This window comes from Parathielavia appendiculata (assembly GCF_033297405.1).
Source record: "Parathielavia appendiculata strain CBS 731.68 unplaced genomic scaffold N657scaffold_4, whole genome shotgun sequence".
Taxonomy (NCBI): Eukaryota; Fungi; Ascomycota; class Sordariomycetes; order Sordariales; family Chaetomiaceae; genus Parathielavia; species Parathielavia appendiculata.
This window is the reverse complement of record NW_026944223.1, coordinates 446206-470864: the sequence shown is the minus strand read 5'-3', so window position 1 is coordinate 470864 and position 24659 is coordinate 446206. Positions and strand designations below refer to the sequence as shown.

At 55.4% G+C, this 24659-nt stretch overlaps 8 protein-coding genes and 1 non-coding gene across 9 annotated transcripts; 5 read left to right on the top strand and 4 right to left on the bottom strand.

Annotated features, from left to right (window-relative positions):
- Positions 1–196: 196 nt before the first annotated feature.
- N657DRAFT_655053 (uncharacterized protein) lies at positions 197–3025 on the top strand (the record flags this gene model as incomplete). The annotated part of the gene is made up of 3 exons (XM_062794555.1): positions 197–265; positions 323–1630; positions 1673–3025. 3 exons carry the CDS (start codon positions 197–199, stop codon positions 3023–3025), a joined length of 2730 nt encoding a protein of 909 aa, XP_062648622.1.
- Positions 3026–4841: 1816 nt separating this feature from the next.
- Positions 4842–7038, top strand: N657DRAFT_569954 (uncharacterized protein; the record flags this gene model as incomplete). Its single annotated transcript, XM_062788694.1, has 2 exons — positions 4842–5416; positions 5481–7038. The coding sequence occupies 2 exons, from the start codon at positions 4842–4844 to the stop codon at positions 7036–7038; spliced, it is 2133 nt and encodes a 710-aa protein (XP_062648621.1).
- A 583-nt stretch (positions 7039–7621) lies between these two features.
- N657DRAFT_t60 lies at positions 7622–7712 on the bottom strand. Its single transcript has one exon. It is a non-coding gene; the product is annotated as a tRNA-Arg (tRNA).
- Positions 7713–8227: 515 nt separating this feature from the next.
- Positions 8228–9561, bottom strand: N657DRAFT_336058 (SH3-domain-containing protein). The gene is made up of 2 exons (XM_062786878.1): positions 9303–9561; positions 8228–9235 (listed from the first exon to the last, which is right to left on the bottom strand). Exons 1-2 carry the CDS (start codon positions 9363–9365, stop codon positions 8525–8527), a joined length of 774 nt encoding a protein of 257 aa, XP_062648620.1. The 5' UTR covers positions 9366–9561; the 3' UTR covers positions 8228–8524.
- A 2538-nt stretch (positions 9562–12099) lies between these two features.
- N657DRAFT_643604 (uncharacterized protein) lies at positions 12100–13656 on the bottom strand. The gene has a single exon (XM_062792587.1). The coding sequence runs from the start codon at positions 13546–13548 to the stop codon at positions 12367–12369; it is 1182 nt and encodes a 393-aa protein (XP_062648619.1). The 5' UTR covers positions 13549–13656; the 3' UTR covers positions 12100–12366.
- Positions 13657–15625: 1969 nt separating this feature from the next.
- N657DRAFT_643603 (xylose isomerase-like protein) lies at positions 15626–17270 on the top strand (the record flags this gene model as incomplete). The annotated part of the gene is made up of 2 exons (XM_062792586.1): positions 15626–15678; positions 15744–17270. A coding segment is annotated over one exon (1305 nt), but the record flags the coding sequence as incomplete, so codon positions are not given.
- A 2379-nt stretch (positions 17271–19649) lies between these two features.
- On the top strand, positions 19650–20249 carry N657DRAFT_643602 (uncharacterized protein; the record flags this gene model as incomplete). The annotated part of the gene is made up of 1 exon (XM_062792585.1): positions 19650–20249. A coding segment is annotated over exon 1 (298 nt), but the record flags the coding sequence as incomplete, so codon positions are not given.
- A 649-nt stretch (positions 20250–20898) lies between these two features.
- N657DRAFT_679662 (S1/P1 nuclease) lies at positions 20899–21942 on the bottom strand (the record flags this gene model as incomplete). Its single annotated transcript, XM_062796208.1, has 3 exons — positions 20899–21071; positions 21159–21824; positions 21882–21942. The coding sequence occupies 3 exons, from the start codon at positions 21940–21942 to the stop codon at positions 20899–20901; spliced, it is 900 nt and encodes a 299-aa protein (XP_062648616.1).
- Positions 21943–22768: 826 nt separating this feature from the next.
- On the top strand, positions 22769–24335 carry N657DRAFT_335834 (PQ-loop-domain-containing protein). The gene is made up of 4 exons (XM_062786877.1): positions 22769–23058; positions 23112–23211; positions 23271–23889; positions 23997–24335. Exons 1-4 carry the CDS (start codon positions 22948–22950, stop codon positions 24256–24258), a joined length of 1092 nt encoding a protein of 363 aa, XP_062648615.1. The 5' UTR covers positions 22769–22947; the 3' UTR covers positions 24259–24335.
- The last annotated feature ends 324 nt before the right edge of the window (positions 24336–24659 follow it).

The following is a 24659-nucleotide window of genomic DNA, read 5'->3' as shown; positions in this document are numbered from 1 at the left end:
CTTGAACTCGATGCCAAGGAACAAGCGGACCCCTGGCAGTTGGTAGCGGCGTGCTTTGATAAGATAAGAGCTCCAAAAAACAATTGAATCTTCGCAATCAGATGGATCAGATCTGATCTTGCTCGACGGCGAAAAGCAAGCCCAAGTTCCCGACAACACCGATCTCGCTCGTCTACCCGGTTCCCATGTTGGCCACATGGACAGCAACCGATTATTTTTCACCGGAAAGGGCACAGAGACGAGGAAGCGGAAAGATGCCCCAACGGTGACCCAGGACGGCAAGTCTCGACGACAGGATGGGCGATCGACTGGTACACCACAGGCGGCAACGACGGGGTCCCGCGCTGCAAAACGCGTCAAATTCCAAGATGCCCGCAACATCCGCACGCAGCCGTCGGATGCGGCGCTTGAAGATGGAAAGCTCGACTTGCAAAAGTTCCTCGACGCCCGCGAGTTCGAGATCAAAGCGCTCGAGAACAGCATGCGCAAGTGTAAGGCCGCCAATGCGACCCGCGTGTTCCAGCAAGTGCCTCGCGCCATGCGCAGGAGGACTGCAAGCCACAATGTCAAGAGGGTACCAAAAAGACTGCGTGAACGAGCGAGGAGGGAGATGATCGAGGACAATACCCCGACAGTCGAGGCTAGAAAACGTCGTCCTCGCACAACCCGTGCCCGCATCCGCGCCGAGACGGCCAAGAAGTTGGGCATCCTCGCTGCGAGGAAGAAGAAGAAGCTGCTTGAAAAGGCTGCCATGGAAGGAGGCTCGACAAAACAACCCGGACCGAAACCAGCGGTGCACACCAGGGCAGCGAGACCGAAGATCCGGCGCGACATGCTGAACGAGCCACCCAAAGCAAACTTCAAGTTTAGAAAGAGGCAGGTCAATAAGACGTGGTTACCAACGCACCTTTGGCACGCAAAGCGGGCAAAGATGACGGAGCCGAGCAAGCCGCTGTGGCGCTTCGCTGTTCCGCTCACCCCAACCGAAAAATGCTACCGGCCAACCCATCGAGCCTCGGGCCAAAAGGGAGTTGTGGTGTGGGATATGAGCTACATGAGCACCATTGGGCTGTATGGGACGGCAGAGGGTGTGGAACGAGTCTTGAGGGCCTTGGGCTTGCATCAGGAAAGCCTCTGGGGTGTCCGGGGACAGAAATGGAGAGCTGGCGTCCGGAAATGGTCGGGTGTCCTTAGCAAGCAGGTCAAAGATTGGAGGCGTGACATTGGGCCCGCGACCATTGTCTGGAATCCCCAGGCACCCGCTCAGAGTGTCGACGCGGCAGACTCGAGCCGTGCCAGGAAGCCGCAACGACAATTGTTCATCCGGACTCACCCATCCTGCTTCCTTGAACTATTTCAGGAGCTTCTCAAGTTGGCCAAGATGCAGACGCCCCAGCTCCATGCCGAGGATTTGCGCTTTGAAATTGGCAGCATTGAACTTACCGGCCCTGGTTCAACCGAAGCTCTATTAGGCATCCTTCAACCATACCACGACAAGCCTGGGAATGAGGACCGCCAGGCACAGGTTTTTCAATCCCTTGTCGGCGTCTCCAACCCGGCGGCTCTCCCCAAGGACGCGCTCCTCGCGTTCTCCGTGAAAGACCCACGCCTGGCTTATCCTCCCAGAATGGTCAGCATCCCCAGTGGAGCCACTGATGCGGCTCTCGTTGAGACTCTCACCAAATGGCCCGTTGAGGAAGGGCTGAAGCCGTGTGGTATCTTCGACCGCGAGCAACGATTCCGGGCCTCTAGATTGCCGTCTCAGAAATCTATAAATCGCCGAAAAGGGGCGAATGTACCGGGGGAACATCTCCGCGTTACTGAAGCCGATCCCGCCATTCCGGTAATGCTGCTTGCCTCAAGACCGTCGACCGACGGCCAAGCCCAAGGGACGTGGACATTGCTGGCACCGTGGAAGTGCATCACGCCCATCTGGTACTCTCTTATGCACTATCCTCTGACGACCGGCGGCAACCCTCGACTTGGGGGGGTCGATGAGCAGAGACAAATCGCGTTTGAGCACGGAGCCCCGTGGTTTCCCGGCGATTTCCCAGCCACTGACGCCGGGATAAACTGGGAGCTTGAGCAGAGGGTCAAGAGGCATCGGGATTGGGATCGTCGTCCAAAAGGCAAGAGGATCGAATGGAAGTCCCTTGACCTGGGCGCTGGGCGGAAGGGCGAAATCGGAGATGGCCTGGCGTGCGATTTCGAGTTCCTGTTTGCCCTCTGCGGAACTCCGCCTTCGAGACCACAGGTCATCGGCTCCTCGATCACGGATGCGACCGAACAGATGGATATTGACCCTCCCGAACGGACGGACGGGATTAAGGCTTTAGGAGCCACCACACCCCCTGCACCGGCCCTGGGTTTGATGCGACAGCTGACGAAGTCGGCGTTCAGCTCCCTACTATCTTCACCGAATCTAGACAAGCCCCCGGCGAACTCTCTCGTCACCGTTAATCTAACCTTCATCTCAAGAGGTGTCGCAAACACCTGCGCCAGGATTTACCGGCTGCCTCCCCGGACGTCAAGGATCACCGATCTACCGGCAGATGCCGAAGTTCTCGCTACCGACCCTGCCTCGACCAACCCAGGACGCCTGCCTATGGATCTGAGAGATCAATGGCTTCGGAAACTTCCCATCAACAACAACAACAAAGGTCGGGGCAGAAGATCCCGATTGGGCGGCCCCCCACAAATGGCGCCCGGGGTCGATATAGAGACTCGGAAAAGGCTGCTAGCGCAATCACTCGTCACGACAGAGCTCCCTTATCCCAGGCCAGCTATCAACCAGCTCGACATTGGCGGGCATCATCCCCTGTGCCCGGACGAGAAAGACCTGATTGGCTTTGTGACGACAGGTGCTTTCAATCTGAGCGAGGGCAAGGGCACCGCGATTGGGTCGATTTCGGCGGAAAAGGCACTGGAGACGCTCCGGGAGGCGGGAGTCAAAGAGGGCAAGCTTTGTATCGTGAGAAATGCGGGCGAGAGCGTTGGCTGGCTGACGAGGTGGGAACTTGTTTGATCCGGCATGATCTTGTTGGGCGACATTTCTTTTCGGTGACAAAGTGAGGCTGTTGGGCTTGGGAATTGCAAGCCACTGGCACACCGAGGGCGCAAATAACAAATATCAGCCGCATCCGATCACTGTCGGCAGATTGCATTCCCTGGATCTGGGCACTACCACAGCACGGAGTAAGGAGGCGCGCAGACAACGCCTTCCCGTTCGTCCCTTGCTCTCGAGTATCGATGGAAGGGCAAAAGGCACTAGGATGGAAGCAAGAAAGACCCCCATCATCGCACTGACAGGCGTCGTTTGTTCGCTTGTTTGTGGCGGGAAGCAAGAGCTGATGTGAGAGGCACATAAGCTATTCTTTCAATTTTCCCCCTAGTTTGGCGGTCGACGGGCAGCTGTTGAGTGGGACGCGCTCTGACCACAAAAAATCTGAGACAACCATCCAAGTCACTGGACTGTACCAACGGACGGTCTGGTGTGTGGTCGGGTGATCTCAATTCCCATATTGGGAAAAGCAACACAATTTGGATGCTTTTCCCAGCTGCCATACGGAGTACTTTCCTGTACACTGTCAATGTCTCCTGCATGCTCCCAGGCGCAAATCAGGGCACTAGGTATCCTGCAAGTTTGGTGATTTAAGGCAAGCTTGCGAAAACAGAGGTTCATGACGAGCCAATGACGAATAAAGCTTATTGGTCTCCGGTTTGAGCGCCACGGCCGATCGTTTCATTGCTGGGATGACTCCTCTGCGGGCATCCTGTCAAATTCGAAGACAATCATTGTTAGGATGATGTCAGCATCGTTGATCGATCGACGCCGCGCCAAATCAGCGGGTGGGGGGACAAAGCTCGTAACCAAACTCAGCCCGTACCCTGTTACTGGATGGAATACACCAAGATTGGGTATCCAAATCTAGCTGGATCACCCGCTCAGGTCCTCGGCGACGGATTTGGGGTGCAAACGGCAGTCAGTCCCACAGTCAGCGCCACAGGGGCTACAAGTCCTGGGACGCTCCCTGGGACAACGGTGCCTTGACTGCCTAGTGAGGGAACCTACACAGTAGTGTGGCGTTTCCGGAGTGACGCAGCAAACAGCTTGGTGTAACGGTTGAGCTGCTTTTCTCTTTTTCGATGGATCCGTGCAAGATGCGGTCCTTTCCATTGCTTGCTAGGTTTCCTTTAAACACAAGGACAGCCCCGACCTCGTCAGAGAAAATCATTGTACGACTGCTCGTGCGAGCATGTGGATGTGTGAACGCAGCGGCAATCGATCGAAAACCCCGGATAAGCCCCGTCGAGACTTGCGCTAAACCAGCAGCTCCAGTTGACGCCTTATAACCTCCTACTTTCATCTGGGCCTTTCCCGGGAGCAGCTTTAGTTCGACCACGGTCTGCTGCTCGCTCGAGTTACAGACGCAAATTCCGTCTCGCGTGTCTCCGATCAAATCTCGTCAATCAGGTTATCGCCGCCGCTCTTTCGGTACCTCCTACCGTAGCACTTCGGGCCGGTCGCGGCACTTGTGGAGCGCAGGGCAGCTGCCGTCTTGGCAAGATTAGCCAAGACCGCCTACCTCGCAGCCAATCCAGGCCACCCTTGCCCATCAAACTGGGCAAAGCGAACCCAACGACACCATCCCACGCCCTGATCGGCCCAACTCAATCGCATGCCTTATGAGAGCATTTACGCCCACCTCTCGACGTCATTGGGCTTGATCCCAGATCATGTCTGCCAGATTCGCAACGCACACGCATCCGACGGCTCAAGAGTCGCTCCCTCTGGCTTTGGCTCGACCATCGACTGGCCTGCTTTCGCCGTCGTAAGCTCCATGGCTCGACACTCTTCTCTGCGGGAGGGCAAGGCCAACCCCAACGCGGTGCCGCCTGAGCTTCGAGATGCCGACTACGTCCACGAGGTCCTGAATGCCTGCGACGGCACGACCGAGGCAGATATGGAACAGCGGCTGTTGGCCAAGGCAGCTGCTCTTGGGATTGAAACGTCGGGACAAGCAAACGCCGGGCCGGAGCAGGAAACGCATATGGGGAGCTCGCTGGATACACCGAACTTACCACGTGCTCTGGCGGGATCCGCGGATTCGGACGGAGCGGCAGACGACGGGACCGAACCGCAGACGTCGGATCACACGACAGCAACCCATGCGGCGCCGGCAGAGACCTCGGCGAGAAGGAGGTCCAAAAGCCTCAGTTTCTCCCTGTACGAGCAGTATATCAGCCAGGTTGATCCTGCCATTGCCCAACCCAAATTCCTAAGGCCGGCCAACGACAGGTCCGAGTGGTCAGCAGGCGTCGTGGTGAGGTCAGCAACCAGAAAGGGAGTCCGGAGTTTTACCAAAAGTATAGCGGCGAAGCTGAGGAGGAAGCGGCCCACCGCAAACCTGCCCATGTAAGTTTTCTATGCAGCCTAGCGGCATTTCGCGAGCAACTGGCCCTGACTCGTTCTACACTAGGCCTTGTGTATGCTGCCAAGAAGACTTCCTAGCCGGTAACAGTGCCCTCCACACGCTGCCATGCGGCCACCTCTACTGCCGCGACTGTCTGGCGGTCATGGTCGATCAATCCATCACGGACGAGTCCCGGATGCCGCCTCGGTGCTGCACCCAGCCCATCCCGAGCGCCATCATCAAAACGGTCCTCCCGCGCGAGAAACAACACCTGTTTCTCAAGGCAGTGGTTCAGTACAGCACGCCCTGGGAGGCTCGGATCTTCTGCCCGAACACCAGTTGTGGCGAGTTCATCCCGCCGGCCGACCGGGTCGACCCCAAACGCCCGTTCGAGGCGCTCTGCAAGACCTGCAAGACGCGCGCCTGCGTCATGTGCAAGCGCAACGCCCACCAGCTCGGGCAGGACTGCCCGGAGGACTTTGAGTCCAACGCCGTGCTCAAGTTGGGCGAGAGCTCGGGCTGGCGTCGCTGCTACAAGTGCCGCGCGCTCGTCGAGCTGGCGCACGGCTGCACCCACATCACGTGTCGGTGCAAGGCCCAGTTCTGCTATATCTGCGGCGCCGTCTGGGACCCGGACGTCGGGTGTCCCAACTTCTGCAACGGCGAGGAGGAGCTCGAGCGCCGGCGCGTCGAGGAGGAGGCGCGGCTTGCCGAGCTCGAGGCTGAGAAGCTCGCCGCGGAAAAGGCCGCGCTGGCGGAGGAGACGGCGCGGCGGGAGGCCGAGAAGCGGACGCTGGAGAGTAGCGAGTTCCGGTCGCTGAGGGAGCAGTTCGAGGCCGAGATGGCGCGGTTTAGCAAGTATGAGCTGAAGGCGCGGGACGCCATGCGCTCGCGGCAGCTCGCCCGCAAGCGGGCGCTCGTTGACCGGTTCGCCGACGCCATCGACAGGATGCGCGAGCGCCACGCCAAGACGGAACAGCACCTTGAAGACCGCCAGGTCATGGCCGAGATTGAGCTGGCGGCGGGGCTGGCCGAGAAGGAGAAGAAGGTGCGCATCAAGCTCAAGTACATGGAGGACTACTGCAGCGGCAAGACATCTTCTGGCGGCGGCAACAGCGGCGGGGGGGATAGCAGCAGCGACGCCATGATGATGATGATGATGCCGCGGAGGCGGGTCACGGACCGCGACCGGGAGCAGCTGCGGCAGCAGTACTGCGTGCGCGACGGCATGGAGCGGCGGCACCAGAGCCTGATCCATGGGTTGCGCGAGAAGCAGGTGAAGAGCATGGAGGAGCTGGTGGGGCGGCACGCGAGGGAGATGGAGGCGCTCGTGGACCGGCGCGCCGAGGAGGTGGAGGACCTCGCCGTCGAGTTTGCCAACGAGGCCGAGGTGCTCGTGCAGCGGTTTGCCGAGCGCCGGGCCAAGCTCCTCCGGAGGTGGGCGCTGGCGGCGGAGATCTTGAAGGTCGAACTCGAGAGGAGGGAGGGGAAGCCGTTTGCCGCTATGGAATTGCCTCCTTGGCCTGAACCTCAATCAGAACTGGAGGAGGTGGATGGCGAGGCGATGAAGGGGATTGTTGCTACTGTGCAGGATGCGGCTGTCGTTGTCGAAATCGCGTCTTAGGCGGCTCTGTCCCAATCCCTCGCCCTTCATATCATTATTCGCCCAGATGCTGCCGTCTTGTTTCCTTCGTTTTCTACTAGGCATGGCGTTCTCATTTGCGGCAGGTCTATTTACATTGCGATATGGGGGGATAAATACCAGGGTCGGAAGATGGGGAGCGCGGAGTTTGTGTACTTGCATTTCAAGCACTGACGGGAGATGTTTTCTGTTATGCAGGTCATCTCTTTTCCCTCGGTTTGCACGCTGTCGAAAATACTTACCTTCTTATTTTTTGTCGGGGAACCGACATGACTGTTGACGATAGCTTTCGTCCAGCTCATCACTTGGCCCAGCACATACACAACAGAGGCACAGCCACACTACATACAATATGCCAAACCAGACTGCGTACTGTGGTCCCAGGCTACTTATCGTGGTCGATGGACAATCTCGATAGCATAGACCAACTCTTGCTGCAGTTTGAATCTCGCCCCGACAACACAAGGGAGAGATGCTATCCCAAAAAAGGCAAATCACATCATAAGCTAAAAAGTTCTGTCCAAGTCTCTCTTCAATGCATAAGTAGATGCCAGGGACAAAAACTCACCCATGGAAGGACTCGAACCTTCAACCTTCACCTATTCAGTTCCTTGGTAAGATAGGAGGGCGACGCTCTACCATTGAGCCACATGGGTACAAGTACAAGAATAGTCAATTGAAAGCTGGGCTGTCGAAGTGGTAGTTCATCAGCTTTGAGTAAAGGCATGGTTCGTCTCTTGCGTTTTTTACGAGTCCAGAGTCCATCAAAGGAAGGCGAGCTTGGGAAGGATACGAATGACGACTGCCAAGACAATGGTTGTTGTTGTGGACGGTCTGACAACGTCCTTGCAAATTCTAAATGGTCCTCACATTGAAAATAGCGTTGTGTACCAGCTTGATAAGCTCATGAGCTCGAGTTCAGAATGTGAGTGAAAATTTGAAGGCCAAGGCCGGCCGGCCAGGGGAAGGATGTGTGCCCAGACCTGAACGCCCATCTATCGAATGCCGGACCTGGTTCTGCAGTGGTACGCGCAATTACATACGCTCCACGTCTATACGCGGCAGCCTCGCAACAGAGGATCGTCAGGAGCGGTCCGCACGCACCATATCGCACCGGTGAGACGATGGCGACAGCGAGTCCTGATTGGTAATCGTACATAGGAACTCCGCTTGCGCTCAATTCTGTCAGTCATGGCAGACCGTCATTGTTAGCTAAAAGGAAAACCCCAGAGTAACGCTCAGTCAGTTATCAGTAAACCTATCCGGCCCGTCGTGCCGTGGGAAAAAAAACAGCCTGCAAGTCGTGAATGATAAGGCTCACGCTGACAGCTGGGGAAAAGAGACCCCTTGCCGTCCATAAGGGCTGGACGGACGAACGCATTCCAAATCTAACCCCTCCCATGTCCCCAGCCAGCCTCCCCGGTCTCCTTGCGCCAACCCCCGCTAACCAACAGTCCCCTGCGCTCTTTTAAAAGATGGAATTAACAATATTACTCCCAATCGTCGCGCCCGCGCCAAAGATCGCCGCATTCCCCAGCTTCTTGCCAAACTTCTTGCCGTGCTCCTCAATCTTGCTGCTCCCCCCTCCCCCTCCGCTCTCCTGCTGCTGCTGCTGCTGCTGCCCGTACCCACCCACCGGCACCGGCGCGATCGGATAATGCCCTGATGCAGGAGCAGCATACTGCGGCTGCTGCGGGTACCCCGCCACCGGCATCTTTTCTTGGCTCTGCTGCTCCTCGACGACATAACTCCGCGGGAAAATCCCCTCCTGGCCCGTCCGCAGGTTTCGCCCCATCCACCAGTCCGCGTTCATGTACTCGAGCACGGCGATGCGGTCGTCGCGCTCGAACGACACGTCGCGCGCGTCGGTGCCCGCGTAGCGGTACAGGCCGCGCGCGTGCGTCAGGATGGGCCTGCTGTCCGCGGGCGGGGGAGGTGGGTTGTTGCGGACGGGCAGGGACGGCGGGGGGGCGGTGGACTGGGCGTAGGTTGGCGGGGAGACGGCGGGAGCAGGTGACGGGTTGGACGGGGAAGGCGTGGGGAGAGAAGAATTGGCGTTGTCGGTGCGGGCTGCTGCTACTGGGCCGCCGGAGAGAGGGGACTCGGCTGGGAGCAGGGCGCTGATGGAGTCGAAGGCGGAATCAGTGATGACGCCTTTCTCGAGGAGGGACTCGAGTTCCTGGAGCGTGTTAGCAGGAGGAGGGATGATGACTCCCGGATAATCAAGCGGGACGGTGTGGACTTGCGTTCTTAATCAGACGGAGAGACCGGTTGGTCTCGATGATCCGTTGCCGGTCTTCTGATACCATCTTGAACTGCTTGGTTTTCCTGAGTGCTGTAATGCCTCGCGATGAGAGCGAAAAAAAATACGTCGCAAAGTAGAATCGAGGCCAAGGAACGCCAGCTATCACTGATGCGGGATTGGAAATGTAGTAGAACAAAAGTCGGAGATGGCTGCGGTCGGTCGAGGTTGAATTCAGGCGGAGGATGTGATTCTGCTGAGAGCCTGAGACATGTGAGTGGCGCAGATACCTGCTCAGCCAGGTGGCCCCGCGAGCCAAGCCGCCAAGGCCGCGTCAACTTGGAAGGCGATCGGTGCGGATCGGCCCTCCATAGTGCCGATCTTGACAGGGCTGGCAAAGGCGCATTCATTTCGGATTACAATCTCAACCAGTCTCTCTTACCAGCATGTCTACCACGAAAATGTGCGCCATCCTGGACTCCAACTGACCCGAGGCAGGCAACTGTGTACGGATTTTGTGGTCGAGATGGGCACGCCCACAGCGCAAAAAAATGCTTCTTGCAATAGGCCCTTTGGGCTTCTCCAAATACTCATCTCACGGCGCGCATAACTAGAAAGCCAGCGCACAACCAGGTCCCGGAGGTTCATACTGTTCTACAAATTTTCTTAAGTCAATGGTTGAAGCTGCCACGCGGTTTAGCTTGCGCCGGTAGATCAGAAAGCTAAGAGAATAAGACAGCAACCAAGAGTTTCAGATGGAAGCCAAGGGGTTCAGATGAAAGCCAAGTAGTATAACCATGAGATTGGAGTGGTACAATATCCATTCCTCCTCGTTGTAGAACACCGCGATGCGTGGTGCCCCTGCTAATACACCGTGTTCAATGCTAGCCCTGAATAACGAAAACTTCCTAGCAAAGCAGAGTCAAGAAGCTGCCTCTACAGCCGCCGCAGCTGAACGCAAATTCAAACAAGCTTCTAAGTTCCTCGTGAAATAGAGCGAGAGCACATGCCGGGCGCTCTAAGGTCCACTAAGGAGCCTCCCAGAGCATAGTAGCTACCTCATCACCTTCCTTGCAAGCCTTCTCTCTTTGGTTTCCCATGGCCGAGTGTTGCGACGGTTGCGCCGAGATGGAGACGGACGGCCCGTTTTGGGATGGAAATGCGGCGGGTTCCGTGAATCCTGACGTCTTCCTCGCCTTTCCACGATGGCCTTCAACGTCCTTACTATCCCAGCGATGTCTGCGGAGTGCGAGAGGGTGTTCAGCAGTGCGAAGCTTACAGTGGGCTTAAAACGCTAGAGCCTCGAAGACAATACTATCACATGGTGGAGTGTCTGAAACAGTGGGCAAAGAGGCAGTAAAGACTGGGAGACTCGGATCCGGGTGGCTCAGGGGGGGGGAAAACGGGGCGGTGCGGAACAACCCATTTCGGGGGATTATGTAAGCGGCTTGGCAAAGCTTTGGGTCAACGCAAGTCGAGGAACTGACAAGGCAAGTCGAGTATCTCTAGCCTCAAATCAAAGCAAGTCGGTGTGCCGATTTGACTTGATTTGCCTTGTGGGCAGCACTGGCCTACTATGTACAGAGGTACAGCCGTTATCCGTTAGGTAGGATCTGATTGGCTTGCCACTGTGATGGAATGTGATGGCGCCAAGAGTACAGTCTAAGCCCGGTACCCATATCTCCGCACTCTTAGCAGGAGCTTTTCTAGACCACCGCACAGCTCTCTCCACGATTCTTACAACCTACCATTTGGTTCAGCCAGTCAGACTCAGTCAATTCAGTCGATCCAATCATTAAACTACTACGGTTTCAGCAATCAACCATAACTTGGGCGATTGTGGAGTCTTCCTGGTGACCTTAGAGCGTGCAGTGGCGGGGATTAGACTTCTATGGTGTGAAAGACTCCCCGTCGGTGCTGTCCCTGCTTGCTCACAAGTCCAAGAAGAAGGAAGATTAAGTGCTCCATCGGATTGCCCACATGCTCGCCCCGTCACTCAGCAGAGCCTAGGTCACGGGAGCCAATAGGTTCACGGGTACCTGTGGATTTAAAGGCTCACAGGTCCCGTGATAATGACTGAGCCCGCCCATCTGCAGACATAACGCATCGCACTTTGTGACGAATCTCGAAGCCCCAACTTCTGAAAGGGACTCCTGAAGGTTATAACTTGTCAACGAGGTGAGGTTCGGTGAAGCCAAAAGGTTCAGCGGTCTCCTAGGCCCTCAAATCGTTATACATAGGCAGAGTCGTTTCAGAGACAACTTGTTCTACTTGTGCTATTACTTCCACTTATATGATGTCTAACTGAACTGCCAGGGTTTCTCACAAACCAACTACTTCCCCATACCATAATGGTAATATTCGCCTTCATATGGTTCCGGAGGTTGACGAATCGAGGCTCGAAGCTCTCAGAAGGGAAACGGAATACCCAAGCAGTCGGATTTGAGGTGCTGTTTTGGCAAGAACACTCTTCTGAGAACATGGTCTATTTTATTTAGATATAGCTAAAACAAGGGGAGACTTTAAGCTAGAAACCCGGAGGAACTCTTCGAGATTTCCGAGCTGGTCGCAGACAACGTCATATCTATCCTTCGCCACTTTTTCTTCAATGGAATTCACTTCATTGCTCTCCATTTGCGCATGTTGTGGTGGCGTAGACAGCGGCGAATCGTCGAGTACGAGACAATTGTTCCTGTAACGGTAAGGAGTGCCTTTTTAGCGAGCTTCCTATTCCGTTTATAGAGAATTAGGATATGGCGCTTCCCTCGTCGCGTAAGTACCTCGGGCCGCCCGCTACGAGGTCTCGAATGGAAGGATTCGTGAGTTTTGAAGAGTTGAACCGCGCCTTCGACGGCCTTCTTCGACACGCGAAAGAGCGACCCGACCTCGCGCTGGGTCCGGCCTGTGGCAATGAGCGTACAAATGGCTGCACGAAGCTCTGGCGATAGCTCCCGGTTCGGCTGCCCCCCGGCCGCCATTTTGGCTGCGAAATCAGCTAACTTGAGCGTCATGCCGAGGAATGGCGGAAGGTTGAAAAAAATGATAGTAAACGCGGTCGCGTCGCGTTCTTAAACGGCGACACGTGTAATCCACCACCACCCGGAAGCAGGTTGGACCGCAGTTTCATCATCGTCCTCGACAACAACCTGCATCCCCATCAACCCCGCCAGCAGGGTCGATTTCACGGGGTCCAGCCCCGCCTGGTAGCAGGTTATTGGGACACTTACAACGCCTGCCGGAATTTCGGATCGTTCAATGACCGGAAACTCGAGCCCATCCAATGTCAACCGCTGATATCCCTTCCCCCCCCCCGAGAAAATCCCAAGGCGACAGAGGCGATCAAAATCTTGGTCACTGTAATGCTTGACCCTCTTGCCATCGGAGTTCCACCAGCAAAACGCTGCCAACCATCCAGATAACGTGGTCACAGCGCCGCCAGAGCCGGCCGATCCCGCCTGATGAATTGCGCGCATCCAAAACTGCTTGACATCCGGATCGTCGGGGCGGTCAAAGCTTGCGACCATGTACTCAAGAACCTTGGTCAGCCGCAAAGCCCAAGCGACAATCTCCTCATGTTCGATGGTGCTAAACCAAGCCACCCTTTGGAGCATATCGGCCCAGTCGCTTCGTTCGCCCAAGAGCGTGACCGATGGAAAGCTGCAGCCAAGCCGAGCCCCGTAGCCAAAGTACTCCTTCACGGCCCCGAGGAACACGATGGCGGCCGTAGTCTGGTCAAGTGGTGTTGTGGTCGTGAATTTGGGAAGAAGGGCGGTAGCGATGTTGGGGTCCTTGAGGCGCTGCTTCACCATGCTGGCCAGCTCCTGCGCGACGGAGCCGACGTCAACAGTTTCGATGGTGTCGGGGCGGGCATCGACAACGACTTCAACCCGACCTTCATGGGCAACGAAGATAGGGCGGAGGGCGTCGGCATTTCCGTTAACGAAGAAGCTGAACTGGGTTAGGATGGCGAGCCAAACGTCGTCAGGCCGGAGCTTCAGGTGCAAGTCCTGCTGCCAAGCTTGGATCACGGTGTGGGTGAAACCGTTCTTGTTGGGAACGACGGAGCCGATCTCGTTGTTTGGGAAGCTGAAATGCGAGCGACGAATCGCCGTTCCGTGTACGAGGAGGGAGATATAGTGTGTACTCGAGATACAGTGGAGCGCTTGGAGAGGCGAAATTGCAAATTGTTCGTATTTGTGAGTTCTGCCACTCCGAGTGGTAAGAGGGTCTGGTTTGACGACGGTGGGCATGGTGTTCTTGTTGAGATACCTGGTGCCAAGAGTGCTTTGTCAAGGGATTTTGGTCATTAGTATCGATAACACAGCATATGAGCGGACCGCTTGATCAAAAATCAGTCAGTAACGAATGGTATCGTTATGGAGAGAAGCCAATTTGTTTGGCGAAGAAGAGTTTTTCTGGTGGAGGAGGGAAGTTCTGGTTGTCTATCCTTGCCATATCACAACCACCCCCTGCCAGCTGCTACAAGCGCAACCGCCACTCTCGTGGCCGCCGCCTAACGTACGTTTCGTTCTGTCCAAGCAAGATGAAGCTTAGGTATTGATGATTACCAACCAACCATGGAACCAACCCTTCCGCTGTACTGGACTGTGGTACTATATGCTCCCGCCAGGCTCCGTCAAATCTTGGCAAGTTGGGACGGTCTAACCGCACAGACCCCCTGTTCTTGTTCGCATGGAGACCAGCCACTTTAGGCAGTAGTCCCGCCCACCGGCCAATTCTCTGCGGTGAACATCGCTGTCCCTAATGAACTCAACACCTGCGCATCACTCCCGACCACATCGCTCAAGTCAACAGAGTACCTTGTTTATACTTGAATTGATAGCATGGCATCTTCAAACTGTTGCGTTGCTCCGCTAGGCCTACGGGAGGAGCTCTTGTCTGTTGCAGGGACCTTCATGCTTCCTGTGGCTGCTCCATGAATCTCTCCGTGATCCTGAATCCGGCAGCTTTGCGGTCCGGGGGCGGTGTTTGAAGGAGCACTGGCCACTCCTCTATTTAAGACATCGCCTCGGCGGCAACTGAATTTCCAGCCTCATCATCGATAGATCACAGTCCATCTCCGAACTCCAGTCCGTCGATAAGTTCAATCCAGGCCCGAGATAAGTGTTTGCGTGGCGAAACCACCACTTCGAGGTGCTCTTATGACGTATAGCATGGTGGCGGCCCACTTCGCCCGAGGCCGACCGAGATAAAGTACAGTAGATCCACACAATGGATCCATTTATCTGAACGCGAGTTATGCGATTTCCGTTTCGTGACCGCGGCACGCCTAAGTAACTTCAATGGAAAATGATTGTCTTGACAAGGCAGTTTCATGGAGGGAGCAGGTTCTGCAGAAAGAGTGTACCCCCTCAGCTGATTGCTACAATATATTTGTCCTTCCATAGTTAGGCTCCCTTAGCTGGAGCGGCATCGGCTCCGCCGGCCCTGCACTGGATCGGAGTGGGCCGACCGCTGTAAACCCACTTCCCCGGCCGATCACCTTAGTACACCTCCGCCGGGGTTAGTATTGCTAGTGTACGGATCCGTAGTGAATTGGCAAAGGGGGTTGATAAGGGTCTGGCAAAACCCCTTACATCCACTGAAGTTTATTACTAAAGTCACTTTCCTGCCAACTCCTATGGGAGAATACTTATCTTAAAATCTATAGGAATGCAACAATGTCTACCAAACCTACAGCTGAGCTTACCAACGACGATGACGAAGTTTAGCCGAGGCCTTGCAATAGCGGACTTAATTCATCTACACCAAAGCAGCCTAGATTTACCAATCTCACTCGTGATCAGAGAGTTGGAATCCGAGCCTTGCGCGAGTTTGCCCATCTCAATTACAATTAGCTTTGCACAGTAAGTTGTACCTACACTAGGTAGTCATTGTTGTAAGGTATGTGGTCTTCGTTCTTGAACCTGGTCAGTCAGCGTTAGGTGTGCTAATTAGCCATACCTCGACACGGTCCATGTTCCGAGGTTGGTGTCGGAATATTGCCGGGGTACTGCTACGCAAGTAGCAGGCTAGACATGCTACCCACGGGCCACTCCATCACTGGATTTTGAATTGATATCTGATCTGGAGCTTCCACGAGCAACGACTACGGCTAGTAACATCTTCCATCTTCACCAGCCGTAGCTTTGGGATACCCAAAATGTTTCGGTCGTTGCTCCAAGCCTAACTCGAAGCCTAGCTACATATAATATAACGTCACTTCTTAACACAAAGCGGGCTAAGAAGGCGGGTGGAACCTAACAATTGTTACACTTACGGAGCAGCGGTAGGACTGGAGTTGGTTTCACTTTATTCAGATACACTGTCCGATACAAGGAGCAAGGAGGTCGCTACTTTCTTGTGAGATTTCGCTGAAAGTTAAGTGCGAGTACCCCGTAGTGGGTGTGATTATGACATGCAGGGCTGACATCATTGACAAAAGTTACAATGATAGATCGAGTTCCAAGATTCCAAACCTTGCTACAGGATCTAAATCAGCCTTAGAACACAGGACGGTTTGGAAACAATCACCTGAAATACTCATACCCACTGCAGTAGAGGTTGGTTACTGCAGTGTGTTAATCGAGTCCGAGCCCAACGAGCTGCAAAGTATTCGACAGCTCACATCATATCGTCCACGTCCTAGGGATCTGGCTCAATTCGTCACCCTGTTGCATTTGCCTTGTGCTTTATCGGGCTACCTCGGCACACGCTCCATCAGAAAATCGAGGCTATTCGCGAAGCGGGCTTTGACGGTATTGAGCTCTCTTTTCCCGGACTCCAAGCTTACGCAAGCCGGCATTTTGGCCGCGACATCGCCGAAGATGATTACAGCTCTTTGTGCGAGGCCGCGAAGGCAGTCCATGACATGTGCATCGGGCACGGCTTGAAAATCCTTGTCCTCCAGCCGTTTTCCAACTTTGAAGGCTGGCCAGAGGGAAGCCAGCAACGCCAAGCGGCTTTTGCGAGGGCAAAGGCATGGATCGACATCATGGAGGCCGCTGGCACCGACATGTCGCAAGTTGGGTCATCTGACTCAACGGACATGTCCAAGGACATGGACCAGATTGCCGCAGATCTTGGATGTTTGGCCGATATGTTGGCAGCACGGGGGTTTCGACTTGCTTATGAGAACTGGTGCTGGGCGACCTGCGTCCCGACCTGGAAGGACGTCTGGTCCACCATAAAGAAAGCCAGCCGGCCAAACATTGGCCTCTGCCTTAATACCTTTCAAACGGCAGGAGGCGAATGGGGAGATCCGACCACGACCTCGGGAAGAATCGAGGCTGAGGGAATCACGGCGGTTGATTTGGCAAGGACCTACACGGCCAGCCTCGATGAGCTGTCAAGAACGGTGCCGGGCGACAAGATCTACTTTTTGCAGATCAGCGATGCGTACCGTACGGACCCGCCTCTCGATCCCGCACCATCCTCGAGTTCTGGGCTCAGACTTCGGGGTCGATGGAGTCACGAGCATCGACCGCTCCCGTATGTCCTACCCCTCTGTGTGCTCCATGCTCTTGGCAGCCCAGTGGAGGATGATGAAGTAGGCACCGCTCAAAGTCCTATCACTATCCCGGACGATAGCCCGGCCCGAGCCTCTGCAACTCAGCAATCACCTCCGGTGTCGTTCGAGTCGAGTTTCCCGGCGACTCAGACTTTCGATGTCGCAACGCATCCTGCGGGACGGCCAACACCCGCACGACACCAATTCATCTTACCAGCTCCAGCACGAGGGGGGGCATTGGAAAGGGCACCCCCCGCCCCCGGTGGTCGCCCGTTTTCACAAATACCCCCGAGACATGGCCATCCTCCTTCCGGTTTTGTGTCTCACCAGCTATCAGGCAGGCCGAAAGGCCGGGGCTACGACATGGATAGTAGACACAGCAGACCAGTTTGTCCTGGTGGGAATGCCCAAAAACCACCCAACGCGCGAAGGTCAGGTTCATAGTTGCGACCTCCAATCCACCACCGCATTTCCTCCGAATACGTTATACCTGATATTCCTCTAGCTGAAGGAAATATGGAGAAAGAACAGCCAAAGTGATCCCCAATCCGCGCTGCGGGCACGTATACAGTACCCAGTACATCCTCAGATGAAGAAAGTCGTAACGAAGGACGACTAAGCCAATTTCGAGTCCACACTCCCGGTACATACAGAGTTCCTGCCCCGTCAGACGAAGGAAGCTCTATCGAAGGACAGCTAAGACGATCTCCGATTGACCCCCCCGGGGCTTATCCTAGGTCGTCTGAAGAAAGCCTCAAAGAAGGACGGCGAAGGCGATCTCCAGTACCCTCTTCTCCTATACGAGAACATTACGAACCAAGACTTGAGGCATTCTCTGTTCAGCCAGTGCCTTATTGACCGGGTATGCTCGCCTAACCTGCAAATCGATGTTGCCGCCAGGTCGGTACCTGAAAGCCTCTTCACAGGTGTCGAGGGGCTTTGCCAGTCTTTTCCCAAGCTCGGAGAGGCACTTGTCTGCGACAGCTGCCTGTTCGATCGGCGAAAAGGGCACAAACGGGATAAAGTCAGTAATTCGGCCAGTTAGCGGCGCCTGGCAATGGATGTAGTGTCAGCTGCCTTGCAGGCGGCGGGTGTAACGGTCCCAGGAGTATATTGCAACTAGCTGGTGACGACTCTACGAGTTTGCCTCGAATGGAGAAAGAAGAAGAAAAGAGAGAACTAGATGACAGGAAGAGAGGGCAGCTCTTATATGCTCCGAAACACACAGACACTGCCTGCTTCAGGATGACGTTATCATGATACCACGGCCGAGGGTTGCCGAGGCCATCATGGGCTCAGCCCATCACAGCGGGAATGTTGAAGACACCGGTCAAGTTCAGCATCCGTAAATGTGGCAACTTCGGAGCCTTGAGGTCATGCTACCCGCGATTTAATGAGACTTCAGCCTTTGAAGTTCCCCCGTAATTTTCTTTTTAGATATGTTGGGCTTGCCGTTGTTGAGGTGTGACGGCTGTCTTTTTGACTGATGCGGTGATAGAAAAGCGCGGATCGTATGTCAAGGAACAGCAACGCGTTGGAGACATTCTGATTCTGGCTGTTCAACCCTATGAATTTCAGACAAGGGATAGGACCTTGGCTCATCGCCAAGTTGTATATATGCGGCTGAATAGATGCTAAGAGATCAACTCCGAAAGAGGTACTCGGAGTCTGTTGTCATTGGATAGGTATCACACCCAAGGTCCAGCTGCGGTTATACGTCGTTTCCGGAGGTTGGGTGGCACCCCGGCCAGGAGAGTCAGATATGTTATCAAAGATGGTGACGGGCTCGTTAACGTCTTGATGGGGTTCGGAGAGAAGATGGTGGCCGATGCGGGAATGTGGTTGGAAGGTGAAGGAGAAGTTGGCCGCGTTGCGGAAGACCAGAGGAAGGTGGTTGGTGCCAGTGTTATCTTTCTTTGAGCGGATCATAGGGGCCGATTCATAGCTCAGAGTGCAAGCACCGAAGGGGCACACTGCGTTTAGTTGAGGCCGCATTTGCCATGGCCGGGATATGCGTAAGAGTGGGTATTGGATTAAAATCCTTGAAAGACAGCTTCGTTGGGGTGATTAGGTCATTAGGGGGTTCAGACGGTCACGTTTTTTTCCTCGGCCTCCTAGCCTGCTAGTCGAGGAGGCCTGCAACAGGATTCGCAATTGCTTCTAAGGACTACAAAGAGCCAAAGGGCCAATGCAACCTCTAGCAATCGACGAAGCTACAGAGGCTATTGCAGCCTGGAGAGCCCAAGGCAAAGACTCTACAGAGGCTCTCAATAAGGCCTGCAAGGCTAGGTGGGCCCAAGAGATCACCAATTGACTACAACGGTATAGGGCCCGGAACCAGGCCCTATCTACCGTACAACCGGCCGATCATTGGCCGAAACTTGACAAAAAGGCACTAGAAAGGCACGAGGGTCTCACGAAGGCCGAGAGCTCTCTATTGACCCAGGCCCGGACCGGAGCTATAGGCCTTAAAGACTTCCTCTTCCGGGCCAGGGTCTCTCGAATACCTACCCCCTACTGCGAATGCGGCCATGGCAGGGAGACAGTGGAACACTTAGCTGTGTGGTGCCGCTAACCACCGAAGCTAAGGACCTGGCCAGCTATAGAGATACGCTTACAGAGAGACCTGTACAGGGCTCTCGACAGGTAGGGAAACAAAGAGAGAAGGTGTGACGGGCACCACCCAAGGTCTGGTCAGCTCGCACATACAAGATCGATATTGCTACCCACCTGTTGGAAGACCAACAGCCACGATTCCACGGTGATCACACAGATGATGGGAGCTTACAACAGTCAGATTTGAGATGCTCGGAGCATCCCAGATGTTCTTGATTGAAGGTTGTTCTTCTCTCACGTCTCCAGCGAAAGGGGAATCGCCCTGACCTCGTTGCCCAGCGCCCTGGTTACCTCTCACGTTGCCTGACGCTCAGTTGGGCAGCCATGCATCCAACAGCAGGGCACTTGCAGCTGAGCGTCCGAGTTTCCAGTGCCACGACTTTCCAACACCACCTTAATCCTGAAAGCTTCGCGACTCATTTTCGACCGCATCTTCAAAGGGCCTTTGTCCATCAGCTTGGAAAGCAATGCGGGTGGATTTGCCGACTTGCGTCCCAGAGACTACATGTACAAGCAGATATTTGACAATGGCTTTCCCAGCATCGAGCCCGTCGGCGTACTCTGCCCCGAGCAAGGAGCGGCTCTACTTGAGGGCGAGTCACGCATAATTTACAATAGTGAGACGTACGCTCTGGGAGTGAGCAATGCGTGGGATCCCAACGGTTCAGAGCTATTCAACACCAACCTTGAGCCTTTTGTCGGAGGAGTATGGGGACCGCGTGCCCAGGTGGTTGGCCTTGGGTCTAGGACTGTCATTTTAGTAGCAAGGGCCTGCTGTAGCGCTACGACGTACCTGGTCATAGGATGAGGAGACGAGACATGCCTAGAGAAGCGAGTGTCCGGTGGCATCCTGAGACGATCATGTCCATTAGTGATCAACCATCTCTGCGCGCAGGCCGCGCCCTACAACGGGTCCAGGCTTCCTTACCAAGTTCTTCGTCGACGGTGTCCATCAGAGGAGGGTTCTGCAGGTCGAGTAGGTATGTCGTCTTCGTCAAGGTCGCTCTCATGCCGCGAAGGCCCGGCTTGGGCTGACTCCCTAGCCGTGATGTATTTCGTGACGTCGTAACACAAGGAACCTTGAAAGGCCGGAGGCTGTCGTGATCCGCTCGTATCAATTGACAGTCGCAAGGTCGTAGAGAACGGAAGAGTCGTCAGGAGAGGCCGAATGATTCGCTTGGATCCTTCGTAGTTACCTCGAACTCAAGGAGATGTCTTGTCGGTAACGCTTTGCATGCCTCCGCACTCTTCTCACAAGCCCCAGCCACTTGATGTCGGCTGCTTTGGCCCGTTGAAGCGGGCGTGGGGCCGCCAGGTTGAGGACTTGATGGGAAATGAAGCCTTCTGGGGTTGTCTACGACGAAGCAAAATCCTGATCGCGAATGTGCCGATTCATCTCCCGCCCGCAGGATGGACGGCTCTCATCCCGAATCTCGTACGTATGACGGTTCAACATGGATTTTCCTATAATCCTCTACAGATCGTCTGGCAATGTCCGTGTCTCAAGTCTCGTGACGATGAGGTCTAACCAGGCAGCCAAACGATATCCCGCTCTCGCCACCTGCACCTCGATAACCGGGGCGGCGGCCTCGTAGTACTTTGACCCAAGCTCCTGGCCTCTGATGGCGTGCGGACCTTCAGGGAGGACTTTTCAATAAGGTTAGCTTGCCGTAAGCTGTGAGATACAATAGGGTGTCCCGCCTTGTGAAAGACGGTTGGAGAGAGAGCACTTACCTGTCGTGCAGACATAGGCATTTCCCTCGGTCGCCCAGGCCATCGCCGTGGAAATGGGATCCGACAGGTTGGCAGACCTCAGCCAGTCAATCGTGTCCGAGGCGTACTTGCCATCATTGATCTCCTTCGTGAGCTCGTCCGCCCAGCGCTTGGCCGCCTCGTAGGGGCTCCGGCGGCCAACGCCGCCCACCAGCTTCTCCACGATGCTCGTGTCCCAGACGTGGTGCAGGTTGAAGTGCTTGCCGTCAAACAGGACCGGGATGCCGTTGCCGCCGCGCTCGACGTTCTCCGTGTGCAGCGGCTGGTGAATGTCGCCAATAAAGTGCACCACGAACTTGGCGGCGATGGCGCGCTCGTACGCGGGCAGGTCAGCGTCCAGCATTCGCGTCGTGTAATTGTGCAGGGCGCTGACCACGCAGCCCCGGTCCTTCTTGCAGTCGCGGTCGAAGTCGACGCCGCAGTACCGCGGCGGGTCGTCCTTGGCGTCGATGAAGTGGAAGTCGGAGGTGAACCTTCCCCATTTTGTGTACCGGATCGAGTCGGCCCAGGTCGCTACCCCGGCGAGATAGTCGCCAGTGTCGTTGCGCAGCAGGGTTTGGAGGTACGTTGTTGTGGAGGGGGAGGCGAAGTTGCTCGCGATATAGGCTACGCTGATGTGTCCGAAGCCTGAGATGTGGCATGTTAGGATCCCGTCATTGCTAGAAGAGGCGCGGAGTGACATACCACCCCAAGCCAGGGCGCCCGGCAAGGCTGTCGCGCCTACTGCAATCGATGAGAGCCTCATCTCGCTGGATGTGCTGCAAGACCGAATGACGCTGTACAGAATTCAAACACAACCGGCGATGTGTAATAAGAACTAGCAATATATGAGCACTAATCGGACGGAATATTCGTACTCCCTGTTAAACCAGCAGAGCGGTGGTCGCAGTCAGCTGGGCAAGGCGTGGTTCAGCCTTGTGATTGTTAGAGACCCTTGTCTCGCTGGTTGTCAGAGGGACGGTCCAGCCAGTCAAGTTCAAGGGCAGTTGCAGGTTGAGCCCCACGTGTCGGGCTGAAGCTCAGCGATGGGCCAGGTTAATCGACGGGTAACAGTCATTTGCCGCCGGATGAGGTGATGCAGGCCGGCAAGAGCATGGACATACGCATTGGCGTCTTGTAATATGTGTCCTTTGATGCCGCAATCTTAGACTCTTCGAACTTTGTTCTGCCGCGGCCGTGTCCGATGCTTTTGAAAGTTCGGGTGCAACCTGAAGTCCCCAGATGCGAATCGGTAACCGGCCCACCCTCAATAGCCCAAGCTCTCACACGACCGGCCCACTCAAAAAGACCCTGACATGCAAGGGAAAATGCGGGGTGCTGCTTGAGTTTATGTCACCGGCGATCTCATTTGGTTGCCATTTATGTTCGGCCATCGTACTGAGGTTTCGATGATTTGCATTGTGCGTAGGCCACCACCCAACGAGTGAACAGGACTCGATATTTCGTACTGGAGATTGGCAGCTTCAGCCAGCCAGGATGCCGTGGGATGGATGCTCAATTTCCTTCGGTGGTGTCCTTTATCTCTGCGCCGAGCGATAAGGGTCTGGCGGTCGGCGCTTGTGACCTCACTGAATGACTCGAATCCCGCATGCAAAGCTCAACACCAAACCAAACCTTAAGGTACACATAGACGGGCACAAGGTTCGCGACGTCCCTGATACCTATATATGGCCAGGTAGCCATTCATTTTTTCTTTTCTTAACTTCGACGAACTTCCGCCGCTCCTCATCAGCTCCGCTCCGGGTCCGTCATGCTGCGCTTTGTCGCTGCCGCCCCCGAGGCGCTTCATAAGCCCGGCGTCGGCGAAGCCCTCTCGGGAATTTTTGGCAGCGTCAGTTTGACAGCTTGGATATGTCTTTTGGTAATTCCCAAAAGGGTCTCGAAAATTGAATACAATGGCTGACCACCCTGTAGCTCCCGCAACTGATCACAAACTACAAAGCCAAGAGCGCGGACGCCTTATCAATGAAGTTCCTCCTGATCTGGCTGCTCGGCGATATTTGCAACCTGTCTGGTTCGCATCTGCCCAAGTACTCTGTATGCTCGGCGTACTTCGTACTAACCTTGCCTCAGGTGCCCTTTTCACAAGCCTTGCGCCCTCAACAATAGCCCTCGCCAGCTACTTCTGCGTCGCCGATCTGATCCTGATAAGCCAATGCACCTACTACAACACCATCAACGCCCGCCGCCGCGCCGCTCACCGCGAGCACCACCATCACCATCATCATCACCACCACCATCACCACCGCCGCCGCGACGACGACGACCTCGACGCAAGCACATCCACCGCCGTTCTCGACCCCGCCCCAACCGAATCTGACCCCCTCCTCCCAACCACCCCCCGCGCGCGGGCCGACTCAAGCGGTCTCCCCGGCTCGCATCGGCGCCACGAGGTGCGTCGGCGCGAGAGCTCCGGACTGGTCGACCCGCTGACGCGCATCATCACGGGCGAGGACGACACGCCCGACAGCAATCCCTGGCTGCACAACGCCACGAGCCTGCTCGCCGTGTGGGCGGTCGGCGCAGCCGGGTGGTATTTCAGCTACAAGATGGGCGCGTGGGGGGCGGCTGGTGATGGCGGGGCAGTAGCGCCAGGGCCGGAGGATGAGGACAGAGGTGGGGACATGATGAAGGAGCCTGTTGCGATGGTGGGGATGGTGCTTGGTTATGCGAGCGCGGTCTGTTACTTGTGGTATGTCCTATGCATCCTAATTTTCCCACTCTTCCCCTGCTCTCCGGTGGTTTTGTGAGGATGGTTTATGGGCGAGTGGTTTACTAATGTGATTTGGTTGGCGACAGTGCGCGCATCCCCCAAATTGTCAAAAATTACCGAGAAAAGTCGTGCGAGGGGCTCGCGCTTCTCTTCTTTTTGCTCTCGCTGACGGGCAACTTCACATACGGCGCGAGCGTTATTTCCTATTCGCAGGATCCGGACTACTTTGTCCGGGCGCTGCCCTGGTTGCTGGGCTCGCTTGGCACTATGATCGAAGACTGCATTATCTTTGTCCAGTTCCGGATTTACTCGCCCAAGAGGCTCGTCAAGGCGGCTGGGACGGCTTGAGATCTGCGCTTCACCGACACTTGGGTGTCTGGGTTGCGGGCATTGGATTTGGGACGATGAATGAGTGATTTGATGAGGAGGGTTAATGATGGTTACGCATTTGGGTATGGCTACGACATTGCGATGTCTGCATGTGGTTTGCATTTCAGTGGCGTCAAGGCTCAGACTGATCGTTTCTCGGACGTTTTGCATAGCTGTTATTCAGTTCGCATCCATAAGGATCATAAAGGGCCGTTGTTCCCAGGCGCCGTATCGTGTTCGTGCTCGCAGATTGGTCTCCTTTCTTTACATACCCTATTGTTCCAATCCTGACTTGGGAGACGCCTTTTTCCATGTCATTCTGAAGTCCATGTTCACAAGAAAAATATTCAGCGAAATAGTTGGACCATGGAACTTTGATA

Bases quoted from the DNA above. Each gene is read 5' to 3' on its own strand.
- N657DRAFT_336058 (XM_062786878.1), bottom strand. From the start codon at position 9,365: ATGGTATCAGAAGACCGGCAACGGATCATCGAGACCAACCGGTCTCTC. The intron at 9,236-9,302 runs GCAAGTCCACAC...AACACGCTCCAG, and splicing joins CTCTCCGTCTGATTAAGAAC to GAACTCGAGTCCCTCCTCGA.
- N657DRAFT_643604 (XM_062792587.1), bottom strand. From the start codon at position 13,548: ATGCCCACCGTCGTCAAACCAGACCCTCTTACCACTCGGAGTGGCAGA.
- N657DRAFT_335834 (XM_062786877.1), top strand. From the start codon at position 22,948: ATGCTGCGCTTTGTCGCTGCCGCCCCCGAGGCGCTTCATAAGCCCGGC. The intron at 23,059-23,111 runs GTAATTCCCAAA...ACCACCCTGTAG, and splicing joins CAGCTTGGATATGTCTTTTG to CTCCCGCAACTGATCACAAA. The intron at 23,212-23,270 runs GTTCGCATCTGC...ACCTTGCCTCAG, and splicing joins CGATATTTGCAACCTGTCTG to GTGCCCTTTTCACAAGCCTT.